The sequence below is a fragment of the Cygnus atratus genome, chromosome 1, assembly GCF_013377495.2.
Source record: "Cygnus atratus isolate AKBS03 ecotype Queensland, Australia chromosome 1, CAtr_DNAZoo_HiC_assembly, whole genome shotgun sequence".
NCBI lineage: Eukaryota > Metazoa > Chordata > Aves > Anseriformes > Anatidae > Cygnus > Cygnus atratus.
In genome coordinates, this window is record NC_066362.1 from 205,009,932 (window position 1) to 205,025,955 (window position 16,024).

The following is a 16,024-nucleotide window of genomic DNA, read 5'->3' on the forward strand; positions in this document are numbered from 1 at the left end:
CTCGGTGTTCCCATCAGTATTTTCTACGCTCAGCATCACGGAGCTCCTTTTAAATCACCATATTTCACATCTAGACATCTAGGGGGCATTTGGTCAATCCCACTGTGCTTCCCTCCTTCTCCAACGTGTGCTGGCTTTGCCTAGCAAGGGAAACAATCGTGGCTGCAGATTCACACGTGGGGATGGCACATCTCAGCCCGTGGCCTGATCCAGCCCGGCTGGAGTGGGGCTGGGGACCCACTGACCCCAACTAACTTTGCACCAGGCTCATTCCTGAACTTCGTTTGCCTGCAGACGCCTCCTTGTAGGAGCCCTAGCCTAGCCCTTAGTCATCCTGCCTCTTTAAATTTGCTCCAAACTTCCCTGACCCTGGTTTTCCTGAGCCACAAACAGCAAGTTATTTTAGGATCTGACACTGTTCAGCTTTTATTTCAGTGTAAACAATACCAGAGATGGAGTGGTCTTGGCACAAAGGAGCAGCTTGAGAGCAGTTAAGTGCCTGCTGACTCCCCCCCCCCCCCCTCCCCCCTGCCTTTTTTCCCTCTTTCCCTTTGGAGATGAGCTAGTTCAGGTGCTAATGAGTCTGCTGGAGAGCCGAGAGCCACTGACGACCAGGAATTCGCTCCTGGAAGAAAGAAACAGGCAGAGACCGTTGCGGATTTCTACCAACCCGCCGGGGTCCCCTTGCTGCGATTCCCCTGGCCTTTTGGAGAGGGAGCCGATGCCGTTGGCAGTTGGTTGTAATATGCCCGCTATGGGGGCAAAGGTGGGAAAAGATGTCTGAAATGGGGCGAATCCATTTGCAAAAAAATAATTTTGCACCCTAAAAGTGCCTGTTTCTTTCCCTTGACTCTCCAGAGATTTAGGATCACTGAGCTCAGGTGGAAACATCCACCTCGTAAACTCCTAAAACCATGTTGAGATGAATCCCATCCATCTCAGGACTGCTCTCTGGGCCTTTGAGATGTTGGAGATGAGGTGAAATCATTTGTCATCGTTTTATTTGCATCAGAGAAGGACCAACCCCTACTATTCTTCCATACCTTTCTTTGCTTGCCATACTCGGCTCTTCAGCACGTTGTGTTACCAGAAGTGCTGCAGGACCAGAGCGAACACCAAGAGCAGATTTCAAGCCCATTCAGGTGCCAAGAAAAAGACCAAAGCAGGGATACAGAGGGCTTTGGAAACCAGAAAGCGAGAGAAAAAGTCTTAAGGTATCTGCATGATTAGGAAGCCTTTGGCTTCAGGGGTTTGATGCCATTGGATACCTGAGGCTTGCAAAGCTGGATCAACGTTTTCTTTAGAATTTGGGAATTTAGGATTTGTTAAACTGTATTTTGGCTCTGGACATTTTGGAGGGCTGGAAAAATCCAGGAGATCTCTTGGCTTTATAATTGCAAAACCATTTTGGGAGAGCCCCCAGCAGAACAGTGCCGGTTGAGCCCCCTGTAAAGATACCCAGCAGCGATGGGAGCTGGCAGAGGACGCAGCTGGGTTTACAGGCAAAGAATCCTCCTCTCCTGCTGCAAGTAATAAAACCATCAACCAGCAGAAAAGAAGATGCATGTGCAGCTTTCAAAAAAGACCGACAACCAAATATTCCAGTCCTTCTTGACTGGTTCCCAGCAGGCGCCCGGTGCGACACTGTCCAGCCTCTGCTGGAGATAAATATAGAGCTGGAGGGTTGGGACCGTTGGGGAAAATCCTGCCCTTTCCTGGCCAAGGTCCCACTGGGTTCGCTGAGCTAGGGCTGGGATTTGAGCTGGGAGGGGAGGAAGAAATGTCAAGTTCAAGAGTTGTTTTATTTTTTTTAATGTTTTATTAGAGCAGAGCGCATTGCCCAGCCTTCCCAGCAGAGGCTGGCACGCCGTATTCACGCCTCTCAGCCCTGCCCAGGGCCGCCTCCTGGACCAGGTACCCCGAATGAGAAAGCCATTTAAAATAATTCTTCATTTTCTAATTGGCTTTTATCGCTGCAAGCCCTGCACGCATCAGGTCAGCCCCATTAGTTTAATGGGCGCCGAGGAATTTTTAGGCTGACTTAGTGACCGTGGAAAAATGAGCGCGCCAGACGGTATCAGCATCAGATCAGAAAGCAAAACCACGCAAAGCCTTCGAAAAGAAAAACAGCTGATGGGCTTGGAGCAAAGTGACCGGTGAAGGAGCACTGCCTGAGCACAACCAAAGGAGGGAGGGAGGGAGGGAAGGAGGGAGGCATTTTGGGCGTCAGCCAGCTGGGAGGAAACTCGCAGTCGGATTTGCCTGTGCTGATATTTCCCAGAAGGGTCCTGGGCTGGGCAGCGTTGGGGTTTGCCCTGCTGCACCCCGTGTCTTCAAAGCCCCAGTTACATGCGTAGGAGATGCAGATGCCCCACACATAGAGCTCAACCCAGGAAAAGTGATGGATGCAGAACCCCAAAACGTGTGCGCGAGCAAGTTGGAGGATGAGGGAGGAAATCAGTGACCTTTGAGTCGGCTCATTTAGGGCTGCTTTTCACATCATGGCTCTTTTTCCCCACAAGCCAACATACCACCCCTTTACTCCCCCCCCTATATTTCACGTTGTTTTTTCCCCAACATTCGACGTGGGCCACGTTTTATACCCCTTAAGCTCTGCTTTGTGAAGCGTGCTAAAAGCCAGGACAGATTTAAACTCTCATTTCCCGGACCCCGATGCCTGTTTGTTTACTGCTTTGCCTTGCTTTATATTTCCAATTAAAACGAAGCCTGAGTGAGGAGAAAGCTTTCTAAAGCCTTGAAAGCCTCCGAGTGAATATGCTCATGAAGCAGGAAGGAGCCGTGAAGCTGTCGATTGCTGTGAACTTTCCATGACACCACTCAGCGTTTGTTTCCAGACTGATTTTTATTTATGAATGCAGTAGCATTTATTACTGATTTTATCTGTAAAGATAACACTTCTTCCCTAGATGGCTTCTGTGCTTTGGTTATAATTGCTGCCTGCTTCTCAAGCATACTGCTGCATTATTTAGTGTGCTACATTGTCAGAGCTCCAACAAAGGTAATTTATTATTTGGACTGGAGGGTTACACCTGATCTGGGGAATACAGGAGCACGTGCAAATGCCCCGTGGGTGCCCTGGCCACATCCTGGCTCCCTACAGGAAGGCTGAGAACATTTTTCAGAGTCCTCATAGAGGGACTGCACAAGCACCAAACTTCTGCCTTTTGCTGATGGAGGCAGCGTGGTGATGGTACCTGACCCCTCCGAGCTAGAAGTGGTTTTAAAAGGGACACTTGGCCACAGCTCCTGAAAAGAAAATAATAATAATAATAAAGAAAAAACACTTTTTAGTGTGAGGGCACTCAAACACTAGGGGCTGTGGAGTCTATGTCCTTGGAGCTACTCAAAACCCAGCAGGACACAGCCCTGAGCTGCCCCTGCCCAGAGCAGGAGGTTGGACTAGACCATCCCCAGAGGTCCCTCCCCGCCCAAAATCTTCTGTGCTTCTGTGATTTTCATGAAATGACCCTGCGGGGAAATACCAGACCTCAGAGCACGGTGAGGAGCAGGGGCGCCCCGCCCCGGCAATCCCAGCATGTAAAAGCGGAGCACGAGTTCCCTGGTAGCATCCCCTCCAAGGTGGGAAGGGACACAGCCCCACTGGAGTCCCACCCTTTGTATCTGTTTATTAGGATGGCAAATAACATTTCACCTACAAGGTTTCATCACGCTGCACATGACCAAGTCCTCTCCTGGCCAATGCAGCTGCTGCTTGCCAGATTTTGCTGTGATTGCCTCCCATCACTCCCTGCCAGATACATGAACTGCCCCTGCTCTTGTGTGCCATTGCTTTTGAGAGTAGGCTGGAGTCGAGTGACTCACTGCATTTGCTATTTTTTTTCTGGGGAAACCATTCCCTGAAGCTTGCGTACCCTTCGTGCAGGCTTAACCTTGACAGAAAGCCTTTACGATGGTTAATTATTTTGGCTGGCTGGTCCTAACAGCTCAAATTGCTCTCCAATGAGTCATGATGGAGTCTTTCAAATACCCACTTGAAATCCATAAAATCCATGATGAGCCTTTTTGCTAGTGGATGGTTGCTTTTGGCAATTAGTGGTAGGGTCAAAACCTGGTCACAGGCCACCTTATCTGCCAGGGGATTTGTCTCCAAAATTCTTGATAGAGAAGACTTTTTCCTGGAGGGCTCTCTGGTGTATTTTTTAAAGTCGTTACAATTATTTTTTTTTAATGTCTCAGTCCCAATGTCTGTATTCCCATGGCTTCTCCTCCTTCCCAAACTTCCATTGGCTCAAGGACGCCCATGGTTGTATCAGTGGAGTGAAATTATTTGCTGTAAGAAGTGCTGGAAATGAGGAAGCGAGGCATAAATCAGTTTTTCCTGCTGCTGCAGGAGTGATCCCTGTGAAGTTCCCAGCTTTCTCTGGAGCTTTTGGAAGTGGAAAGCTGGAGCAGGCTGGCTTCTCTGATCTGCTCCTGGTAATTCCTGCATTCCTGTGGCCAGTGCCGTGCTATATTTGCTGCCAAGCCGTATTTCATCTCACGGGTGAAGGACTCTGCAACAGGGATAAGGGGGCACCACGTACTGGATCTGACCCAGAGCCTCTTCAGCAGCCTTGTTAGGGCATGGTTTACGTAGGTGATTAGAGATTAGAATTTAATTAGAAATTAAAATATGACAAATCCCATTCCTGTAAGGAAGGAGCTCGCAGAAGTCACATACGGAGGCTCAGCTCCGAGCAAGCCGAGCAGGCGGCAAGTGCATCACAAGCTCCGCGGTGGTAAAAATTCAGTGTGCTCTTCTTCCTTGGAATTCATTTCCATCCATCCTCAGCCTCGGTTTTGATTCATACATTTTGATTCCAAGTTGGAATGAATTTCAAAAAAAAAAAAAAATCACAGAAGTGCATCCCAACGATTTTCAGCCAAAACACCATGATCCACCCCCCAAAAAGCAATCCAATGAGAAGGAATCGAACCACCTTGACCTTCTCCCCCTCCACTTAAATTTCCCTTATACCCTCTGAAGGTTTCTCGTAATTTCTGGCTGCGGACGACGCCTTGGCAAGCTCCCGTTTGATCGAGTGGCACGTTGCAGCTGGAGGATGTCAGCAGATTTCTCAGCTGGTGCTAAGCCAAGCGGGAAGCGCCGGGCAGGAGGCTCGGGATTTTGGTCTGGGTGCTGCTACCATCTGTGGTGAGCACGAGGAGACGGGCACAGGCACAAGGGTGCTAATGTAATCTGGCTCTCCTGGGTGTTGGGGATGGGTTCGTGGTGCTTTGCGAGCTGGGTCTGGAGGAGGAAGAGGAAGGAGAAGAGATGCTGCACAGGGAGAGTGCATGGGATCGTTCCCATCCTGTGAGAGAGCACCAGGGGAGAGGGAATTTGCTCCAGTCCGTAGATGCTGTAGGATGTTTTGCTCCTGAGTCAGGGAACGAAGAACGCCAAAGTCCAAAAATATTCCTCACAGGGAGATTGTGACAAATGCTGCTGAGGGCCAAGCTCCTCTCTACACTCTGTTACCCAACTAAACCCAGGCCCGCTGCTGCTCCGCGTTAAAAATAACCCCCAAAGGAGCCCGAGCTTTACTGCACAAGGTTCAAACAGCAGCAGCTGTGCCGGGAGCTGCTCAGTGCTGCAATATCCAGGGGGAAGAGAGCTGCTGGTCCACGGCCAGATGGGGGGAGTCCACATGCAAACATTTCTCCCTAGAAATAAGAACCACGAGAGCGTGACGTGGAGATGAACTGCTGGCAAAGTCCAGGGGGATGTTAAACCCAGCAGGATTCGGGGCTCCAACCAACTTTAAGTCTCCTTTAAGGACCTTCAGCTCCTCCACGGGACGGTCCCAGCAGGGACAGGGATGGGGATGGGGACGGGGATGACCCCAACCCAAAAGCACTCGCAAGGAGAGGCTGCCAGCCCCGTGTTTCTCAGCACGAAGACCGCGCTAATGCATCACTGTGCTGCTTTCAGCCCACGCCAGTCCTTGCCTTTGGCACGAGCCGCGCTCCCCGCTCCCTGCCAAACCAGTACAGATGTTTTAACACCCACCGGAGCCCAGATAATTACTAACAGAGCCCAGAGGCTGGTCGGGGCTGTTTTCTTTTCATTGCGTGAACTTTCAGCCGCTCTCAAGCGAGACACCTCCCACTTGCTGACATTGCTCTCAAAGACGTTTTTGCAGGCCGTGTTGCTGACATTCATTTCATTAGGGGAGCGCTGAGAAGCCCCAACCAGGATGAGGATCGCACCGTGCCCGCTGATGTAATGATGACCAAAGAGTGAAACAAGTGCAGGGAAGACGAGTGGAGTGGCTGGGAAAACATTTTGATGGGAAATGAAAGCTGATTTCTATCCAGCGGCTTCCCAGCCATGGCATTACAAAGCTTAGCTCATCTTCAAATGATTTTAAGAAGCATTTTCCATGGGATGAAACCATGCAATCATCTGGTGGGCACTGGCCAGGGGATGCTGCAGGTTCTCCCCATCCTAGATCCTGGTGGGAGATGGTGCTCATTGAGGGGAGCTTGTGAGCAGAGCAGATGAAGTGAAGAAAGAAGCCAGCAGAAAACACCTTTTTCCTGGTCTGTGCTTGTACAGCCCTAAAATAAGGGAGTCTGGCCCATGACGGGGGGCTATGCTGCCCTAGACCATTTACAAATAGTCTGGATGGAATTTAACAGATGAGAATCGTTTTATCATGAACAAAACCAGTTGTCAAATGCATCTCCCCTGAGGCCATTTTGAAACCATCTGTGGGAAGGAGAGCCAAGGAAGCTTCATGGCTACATAAACCTTGTGTCTACTTGCCCCTTCTCCATCGGGATGGCTTGAGGTCCTCCTGGACAAGCAGGTTCATTATCATAGAATCACAGAATCATGAAGGTTGAAAGAGACCTCCAGGATCATCTGGTCCAACCATCCCCCTACCACCAATGTCACCACTAAACCATGTCCCCAAGCACCACGTCCAGCCTTCCCTTGAACACCCTCAGGGACGGGGACTCCACCACCTCCCTGGGCAACCCGTCCCAATGCCTGACCGCTCTTTCTGAGAAGAAATGTCTCCTCATTTCCAACCTGAACCTTCCCTGGTGCAACTTGAGGCCATTCCCTGTAGTCCTATCACTAGTTATCTGCGAGAAGCTGATAACCGGTTGGGTAGAAGATGGCTGGCACGAGCCCACCAACCATGGCGGGACCAAGCCGTCTTCATGGGTACAAGCTCCACCGTGAAATTCCTCACTCGCCATGCCCAGCCAGGAAGATTTTCATCCCACATTTTGCTTCCAGTTGCTGTGGAGACTGATTTAAATGAAACTCTGGTACTTGGAAAGGGAATATGATTCTAAGTCATTTGCTATGCAAGGTCCCATGTTAATAGCATTAGCATCTTATTTGATTATGGCGATGTGTGGGGAATAAATTCCAAGTCCTTTTTGCCAATCATTACATCTTAAAAAGAAGAGGGAGGGGGAAACGTGGAGGTTTTAGCTGATACTGAAGCCTTTTCTGCGATTGAACTCGTGATTTCTGCATGCATAGATGTTGGCGGGTCATGGGCATCTTTAACCCGATGGCAAGGAGAGCAGCTCCCAGGAAGGGACCTTTTCTTTCTCTGCCTCCACTGAGCACAGTTAATAGACTGCAAAATGGGCTGGACTCAGGTTTTTAATGATGGATACGGAAATCCAGGATGGCTTTTGTGGCACTTTGCTTTTTTTTTGCTGGAGCATCGGTGTTGCAGAGCTCACATTGTACAAGATGCAGTCCTCCCATTGCTTGCAGAGATTTTGTTCCCTGCATTTTACCCTGAACATCTCAAGTACATATTCACCTTCAGGATTTCTTTAGATGATCCTGGCAGGTAGACAGGGTATGTCTGTAGCCCCCGCTCTCTTGTTCAGGGACACTGTATTGCAGCCATGGAGAGAAAAATGGGGCCAAACTCCTGCATTTTGGTCCTATGCACGCATGCAAAAGTCCCAAGGGAAGAGAAGAGGAGAAATTTGGGGATCCCATCCTTTCCCCATCACTTCTTTGCTGGGTGATCGTAAAGCAGCCCTGTAACAGCACTGATGTTTTATTGACTCCCCAAGCAAGCGGGGAGTTATAGTTTCTCCCATAATGTAAGGAGAGATGGAAATAAATTACTTCTGTAAAGAGCCGGGGATGGCAGCTCTCCTGTAATACAAAGTGCAAATATTTGGGCCTCCTGTGCTCTCCCTCAAATCGAAATGGCACTAAATCATGCATAAGTAAAGCAGGTTCACATTTTCCTCATAGCAAAAGTTTTTTCTCCTCTCTCCTGGAACATTTAAGACCTAAGCTTTCCATAAAAAGGGCTTTAACGCTTCAAACCTGTCCTTCATCCCCAGCTTTAGGTCGCTGTCCCCCAGCAGAGCTCTCTGACAATGGTGTCCCAGGTGGGATGCTCAAGGTCACACAGACACCGGGGCTGCAGGCACCACGCATCCCTTTGCTTTGCCCTCCAAATATTGACACGAAAGGATTCGCTCTTTAAAGGGTGGCCGCAAGGTGTGTCGATACCATGCAGAGCCAGGTCAGCGCTGCCAAGGGGTGTTCCCGAGGGTTTTGGGGTATTTATTTTTTTTTTTGGCTACAGCGACAAACATCGCTCGGCTGTTTTTGTCACTCTCCCTCCTGCCCCTTTGTCCTTCAGAGAATCGATTTCTGTTCAGATAGCTGGGATATATAACGCGTTGAGGTCAGGATGATCTGGCTTGGCTCCTTTCCCTCTCCTCTCTCTCCTCTTCTTCCCAGCACTGGGATTTTTCCCCCTGTTCCCATGCCCCTCCAAGGCGAACGCTGAAGAAATCGCTTGCGTTCACCCTATTTTTTAGTGTTTTTGTGCAAATACAAGCAGGGCTCTGGCACTAATGGGCAGGAACGATGCTATTTATTTCCACTGATCTTTGCCTCGCTGCCTCTCCCGTCACCTCTTTCTAGGGTAATTCTTCCCATCCTGTGTTGGATGTGCAAGTAATTGGGGTTTTTCGCTGTTGGCAGTAAAGAAAACATAAGGGGAGCAGCCTAGGCCAAAAATCATTTGGATGGCTGAAATTGGGAAAGAGAAACCATGCCCTTAGCAGCGGATCCCTGTCTGCAAAGCAGAGATGCTCCTTTCCCATAGCCAGTCGGTGCAGCACGGTTTCTTGAAAGAAAATGGAAATAAGCAGCAGAAATCAGCTGGAAAATAACAGCCGAGAAGCCCAAGAGGACTTCATTTTACTCCTTTGGGCTCTTCTGCAGTGAAGGATGCAGCCCCACTTTGCCCCATCCTTAGTTTTGGAGAGCTCTGCTGCCAAAATTTGGGCAGCAGTGATTATTATAGTCCCTGCATCCTCTTCTGCAGCTCCTCGCGAGGGCAAATCAGACGCCCTTCCCCACCAACCCGCTGGAGAAAACCTTTAGCCGTCGGCTCTGCACATGTCCTCAGCCCGACGATGCCTTTTTTCGAATGCCATCCGCCTCCGAGAGCTGGGGAAATAAACATTCCCCGGGTGCCGCGCTCATCCTCGCAGCATCCCAGGGCGTCCTGGCAGTGACTCATCCCCGGGACGTGTTGTTTGCTCTGTCCCTGCCAGGAGAAGCACGCGGAGGGCTTGTTTTGGTAGGGTTGTTTGTCTTCTTCTTTGTTTTTTTTTAATTATTTTTTTTCTAGCAGTGAGCTGGCAGCAGGAGTGGAGGCGCAGGCGGATCCCCATGGGGGTTTTGTCCCCCGTTTTTGTTTTTTTCCTAATGGAGCTGCTCCAAATACTGGGGGAAAGAATAGTGCATGAGGACGCCTCTGCGCTCTCCTAGGGATTATTTCTAGCGGGTTTCTCTATTCCCTCCCAAAATTAAAAATAATCGTCGGCCACGAGTTGTGGCTGGCAAGGAGTCAGCAGCAGTCCGAAGCTTTGTGGTTTCCCATCACAGAGGGGTGGCACAGCCAAAGCGTGGTCCCCAGCCGAAATGATGGCTCACAGATAGTGACCGATGGAGCACAGCCTCCAGAGCATGGCACAGCATCACCCAGAGAGGCATTTTGGGGTTTTACTTGCAAGGCAGTTTGGGGAAACCTTTATTTGCAAGGGTGCTTGGGGTAGTTCTCCCTGGCCAGAGTGTTGTGTGTATCACAGCCAATTTCAGGAAAAAAAAAAAAAAAGGAAACCTTGTTCCTTGCTGCAAGCATTGATGGGAGCACAGGAATTTAGCCCTGACTGCAAATCACAACCTCTTTGGCTGCACCTTTCCACCTCTGTGGGTTACAGGGGGTTGTAGCTGCAGCCTCAGCCTTCAGGGGGGAAAGCTAATGTTGCTGCTACAGTGAAAAAAATAAACATAAAAATAAAAAAGCTGTTCTGAGCAACAATTTCCAAAGGAGACTGAGTAATTATTGCACTCAGATAAGCGCAGGAACATTGTGTAAAGGGATGTGCACATAGCACTAGCCGACTGCTGGAAGCAAGGGACTTCAGAGCTGTCAGCAGTGAGGGAAATACCGCTTTGGGGGATAGAAAACATTCATAAAAAATTCCTGGCTCCCAGCCTAGTCAGGGCCGCTGCCGGCCGTACTTGTAGCTGCGTATTTCTTCTTCAGGGACGAAGTCCCGATGAGGATTTCTTTTCCCCTTGCTGCGACATACGGCCGAAAAGGCACGTCTAAACCCGGACCAGAGAGCACCATGCCTCCAGCTGACCGAAACCCGCCTGGCACCGGGGCATTTTGCTTCTGGTTCTCATCTCAGGGATCAGGACAGCATCTGCAGCACGAGCCCAACGAGATCTTTGCATGCAAGCCGTGGTGTCAACATCGGGTTTTAGGTTGTGAGCGTCCAACGCCGCCTCTTGCAGACCGTGAGAGTCGAATTCCCCAACCTCGGAGGAGCTCCGGCCAGGAAACATGGGGTTAAGATGACACTTCCCATATGGCCCCGCTCCATAACCTTAACTCTGCCCCTCTGGGAACAGCCATAGGAGCTGGAACAAGACCTCATCCCTCCTTGGCTATATTCGATGCATTCCCTCTACATAAACTCAAGATCTCAACGTAAAGCCAAGGGATTTGGGAGGTTTCATCCACGCTGTTAAATAAACGAGGGCCGTGGGCTTATCCTTGGCTGCAAGGCAGATGGTGGTGATGGATGGGGAAACATCATTTTTTGGGGTTCTGCCCAGAGTGAGCTGAGCATCGTTGGTGAGAACAATGCCCAGAGGCATCCAGATGGGACCCCCGAAGGATGTTTGCCAAGTGCCCAGCATGGACCCACCGTCGGTGTGTGACCCAGGCATGCAAGATTCCCTTTCTTCTCTAGTAAAAAAAAAAATAGAAAAAGAAAAAAAAAAAACACATAAAAAATAAAATATAAAAAAGCAATCTCAGCAGTCCCCTTCTGCAGCAGCAGGATTTATCTTCCCAGCCCGTGCAATCCCCTCCCAGGCCCGCGAGGCCATCCATCTCTCACCTGCTATTAGGGAGTTCATCTCCCAGCCCTAATGGAGTATGTGAGCCCTGGATTCACTCCCGCTGCTGCTCTCGGGCTTCGGGTCGCTGCGGGAAGCGGGCTGGGAATTCATTTTGAAAATCGATGCAGCTGTCGATAGAGCGGCTTCCCCTGGGGAAGCAGAGGTGCTTTCACTGGGCTTTGCTTTCTTGCTCCTCTTCATGCCCTGCTTCGTTTTACACTGTCAGGCTGATGGAGATAACCACCAACTAATTAATTTTTCTTTCAGTGGCTGCCGTGCTCTCTGGTTTCCCCAAACTGAGCTTAATTTTGGAATATTTCCCTTGGCGGTGCAGGATTCTTGGGGCTCCTCCACGCGTTGCGATTTGGGTTTGCTTTGCCCCAGGGGAATGCCAGGCACTGTCTGCTCTGTGCAACCCCAATTCTCCCCTTAGGATATGTTGGCACAAAGAAATCGGTGCATTTTCCTACTCCTGGGCATATTTTGGCTTGCTGAGGCTATCCCATGCCATGGGAAGAGCAGAGCCTGCAGAGGACTGCTTAGGAAAGAAGGGCCCCAACCTGGCACTGCTCTTGGTTGTCCCTAGCTGGGGACATGGCACCTTCCTCAGAAGAGTCTTGGCCAAAACCCAATGTCATGGGCAATTCTTGACCATGATTCAGGAGGCAGCAGGACTGTGGGGCTGTTCCCAAGAGTCATTGTGGGTGCAGACGCTATTTTGGAGAGCAACAGGTCTGTGGGCTCCACCATACTTGTGGACCTCTAAGTACTTGATTTAGGGCTAAGACCTGGGACTCCCAGAGCTCTCAGGGCTCCTTTTCCAACAGGGATGTCTCTTCACTGCTATGGGATAAATATTTAATAAGAATAAGGGTCAAGGCAATGTTTTGTCCAAGGACACTAAGATGGCCATTTACGCCCATGAAAAGCACCAAGGGATCTTTAATGCCCATGCAAAGAAGACAGAAATTGAGGTTTTAAGCTTTCATCCCCCACCATTAATGTCAATGTTATGTATCGATCCTCCTCGTGTTTAGCACAAACCGAACAATAGAGCCGAGCCACGCTCTTTGGCTTTTATTAATGTACTTTTTCTGTGTCGGGTGAAGTTTGTAGCATCACTGGAAAAAAAAATGGAGCGGCAGTGAGCGAGCAGCAGACGGATCGATTTGATATCTTGACACAAGTCAGGAGTCAGTGAAAAATCACCCTGTGCACAGTGGCTCCTCATCTGAGCCGCGACGGCCTCTTCGTAGGGAAAAGATCAGGGATTTGAGAGAAGGAATGGAAAAAAAGGGTTTGGAAACCTGGAAAATCCCCCTCATCCTTGTGTTGGTTCCCTTATGGGTTTCTGAAGTTAAATTCGAGGAGCAGCTGGAGATCGTGGTAGGGAAAACCTGGGAGCGGTTCTTAGATCACCGATTGCCAGAAATAATAGATTAATCCAGGGAAAGATGGTCTTTTTTTCAGATTTGGAATTATTTTATTTTGCATTTTGTATCGGCACAAAATAAATGTAAATCGGAGATATAGGAAGGGTGACCTCAGTGCCACATGAGTGTTTTGCACACCAGGAGTGCATGCATGGCAGGGACACCACTGCCTCTCCTGCAGCCGGAGATGGATCAACTTTCCCAAAATATTCCACAGCCTGGGGACTTGGGTGGTTTCATGTTTAATGGGGTTTACAGCTTGGCTGTAAAAAAACATTCCTGGTTCAAATTCTGGGAGTTTACCAGGGGGCTGGAGTAGCTGGGCTACTCTACTACTCTACTATTCCTGACCTCTGGGGTATTCTCGATTGAAACATATTTAATATTTTCAAACATATTTCTCCGTAATCAAGGCGAGAGGGCACTGGGAGTTGGGTCTGCATCCTTTTTTACTGGCAGAAAATGTCAGAAATTCTTTCAAAGTCACAGAATTAATAGGGAATTTGGGGAACAAGGAAATATTTTCCAACTCTGCTCTCGCTGGGTCCATCCAAATTCCTGCCCCGTGCCTCAGTTTACTGGACTGTAGAAGGATGGCAGTGATGTCCTTACACAGAGGGATGGAGATGACTTGAATCACCTCTCTAAAGCCTCTCACAGGAGGTCTCTAAGGAAAAACAGCAGCAGAAACCATGGCACAAAAGCTCTTTCCTTCCTTTTCCTTTTTAACCAGGTTTTAACAACCCACTGTTGCTGGCCTGGCAGCCCCCAGACATCCCTGCAAGCCGTTAAGGATATGATAAAACATGATTAAAAAGATGAAATTTAACAAAATCTAATAAAATATTGATCTACCACCTACAGTTGCTTTTGCTCCAAGTGGAGGATCCTGCTGCTGCATCCCTCAGAGCCATAAAAAAAACCAACATCGATTTCCACAAACACTGGAGCATTTGAGCAGGAAACCCACAAGAACTTCATTTGTGGGGTTGCTCACACCAGTGTGCTTCTTTTTTCCCTGCAGATACCCTGAGGAGCATCGCCTCCATAAACCACGCGCCGCGGTCCTCGCCGGCGGAGCTCAGCGGCGCCAACCACCACCTGCTGCGCGAGCGCAAGTCCTCGGCGCCCTCCCACTCCAGCCAGCCCACCCTCTTCACCTTCGACTCGCCCGCCGGCCACCTCCAGAGCACCCTGTCCGCCAGTGCCCCCCAGGACTACCTGTTCCTCCACCAGTGCATGAGCAGAAAGTCGGAAAACGCGAGGTATTGCAGGGAGCAAAACACACGGGGAGCCAAAGTTGGGGTTGGCCAACTCAACCCAACTTGGAGGCGGGCGCCTTGCTCTGGGTGGTCCTGCCTGAGCAGGGGGTGGACCAGATGGCCTCCAGAGGTCCCTTCCGACCTCGACCCATGTCATTTTGTGAGTTTTTTGGCGTGAGGACTTTTGGCTGATGGGAGTGGTGAGGAGGGATGGAGGAGAAGCGGCCGGAGCCCAGCTGGTGGGGTGTGAGCGTAGAGCCTGGCCTGCTGCCTCCGCTGGGCTTTCCTGCCGCAGCTGTCTCTCCCTACCAAAAAAAAAAAAAAAACAAAAAAACACCACCAACAACAAAAAAGAAAGGGTCAGATAATTAACTTCAGATGGCGTTAATGGAGCAGTGTTTAAAAAAAGCCCTCTGATGCTCCAGCTGTGATGATACCTAAAAGCCACCCTCCGAGAGCCTGAGCGTGGTGGGGATGAGGATGATGAGGAAGAAGAGGAGGAGCAGGAAGAAGGAGAAGGAGGAAGGAGAAGTTTCTGATGCTTTGGTGGGCAGAGGGAAACTGGCTGGCAGCAGCTTCTGCAACTGGGCCAGAAATAATCACCCCGATCGATGCCCGATCGAGATAATCACCCCCATGCACAGGGCCAGGCTGCAGGACTGCTGGGAATCCCTCCCCAGCCAGCTCCGCAGCTCTTACTTTACTCATCCATAAAATGGGGGTAATAGTAGCTAATTGGCGGGCGATGCTGAATTATTAACCCGTGAGGGACTGCAGATCCTCTGCCGAACGGGCTGAATGTCTCACAGGCAAACCCAACTCCAAACACGGTGGGGATTCGTCCGCGTTATCACAGCGTGGCATTTTTTCCTAAGTAAGCCCTATTTCTGAGCGCCACCTCGTGCTGGCTCCATGAAACAGAGCCATCAGCCCTGCCCAGCATCAGCCCCATCGGAGCGGTGTAAACCACCATCTCCTGGTTTTTCCCATCGAGCTGATTCTTCCCCAGGGATCTGCAGCTGGAAACCCCCCTGTAACCACTGAATTTTTTTTCCAAGCTCGGTGATAGGTCCGTGGCAGGACTCACAACATGGGGAGGTGTTCATATGGGGCTGGTTGAGCTCTTTTTTGGCTGCATGGTCCCCAAAAAGCCTGACCCAGCCCAAGGGCCACTCCCGACTGGTGCGGCTGCATTTGCTCTTCGTTGCAGAAGTCACAGTGGCCAATTTGAACCGAAAACCATCTCATCCGCTGGGGGTTCGGGTGCAGAAAGCCAAGCCAGGGGGAAACGTGGTCTGCAAAAAGTCACGCTGGAGGAAGGCGGCAGCAGCAGGAGGATGAAACAGGAGGCTGAGGATGAAACGCGCTTTGCCAGAGGGCTCAGAGGGGCTCTGCAGTGGAGCAGCAGCTAATGAGCACTCAGCCTCCATCCCTGGGCATGACCACAATGCAAATCAAAATATTGTTAGCTAGGCGGGGAGGTAATGGCCATGCTGCCCAGCTCCCCACCGAGGAACCGAGTGTAAGTCTGAATTCAGCCCTAAGATTTATTCCTCTCCGCTTGCAATCGGGGCTGCAAACCCCAATTCCCAGCTGGAAGCTGCTGGGAGTGTAATTGGCTTCTATGGGGCTTGCAGCACCCCATGTGGGGCTCCAGGATGGGGCTCCAGCATCCCCATCCTGCTATCCACGCGTCCCCATAGCCGCGTGACCGATTAAATAGAGCCACAATGAAAGGAAGAGAAAAACAAAACACATCCCTGCCCATCGCTGGCTTCCTACAGCTCTGAGCGCCGACGGAAGGAAATTGTCTCAGCTTTGGTAACAAACAGCCCCCAGCCCCAGCCCTGAAATAGGAGGTGCACCTCGGGCAG

At 50.2% G+C, this 16,024-nt stretch overlaps 1 protein-coding gene across 1 annotated transcript in view; it reads left to right on the forward strand.

Annotated features, from left to right (window-relative positions):
- The window catches only part of GAB2 (GRB2 associated binding protein 2), a 79,332-nt gene that overhangs the window by 54,381 nt on the left and 8,927 nt on the right, over positions 1 to 16,024 (forward strand). Inside the window, exon 3 of the mRNA XM_035560500.1 lies at positions 13,913 to 14,153. Within this exon, the coding sequence (XP_035416393.1) occupies positions 13,913 to 14,153 (241 nt within the window). The remainder of the gene's footprint in view (positions 1 to 13,912; positions 14,154 to 16,024) is intronic.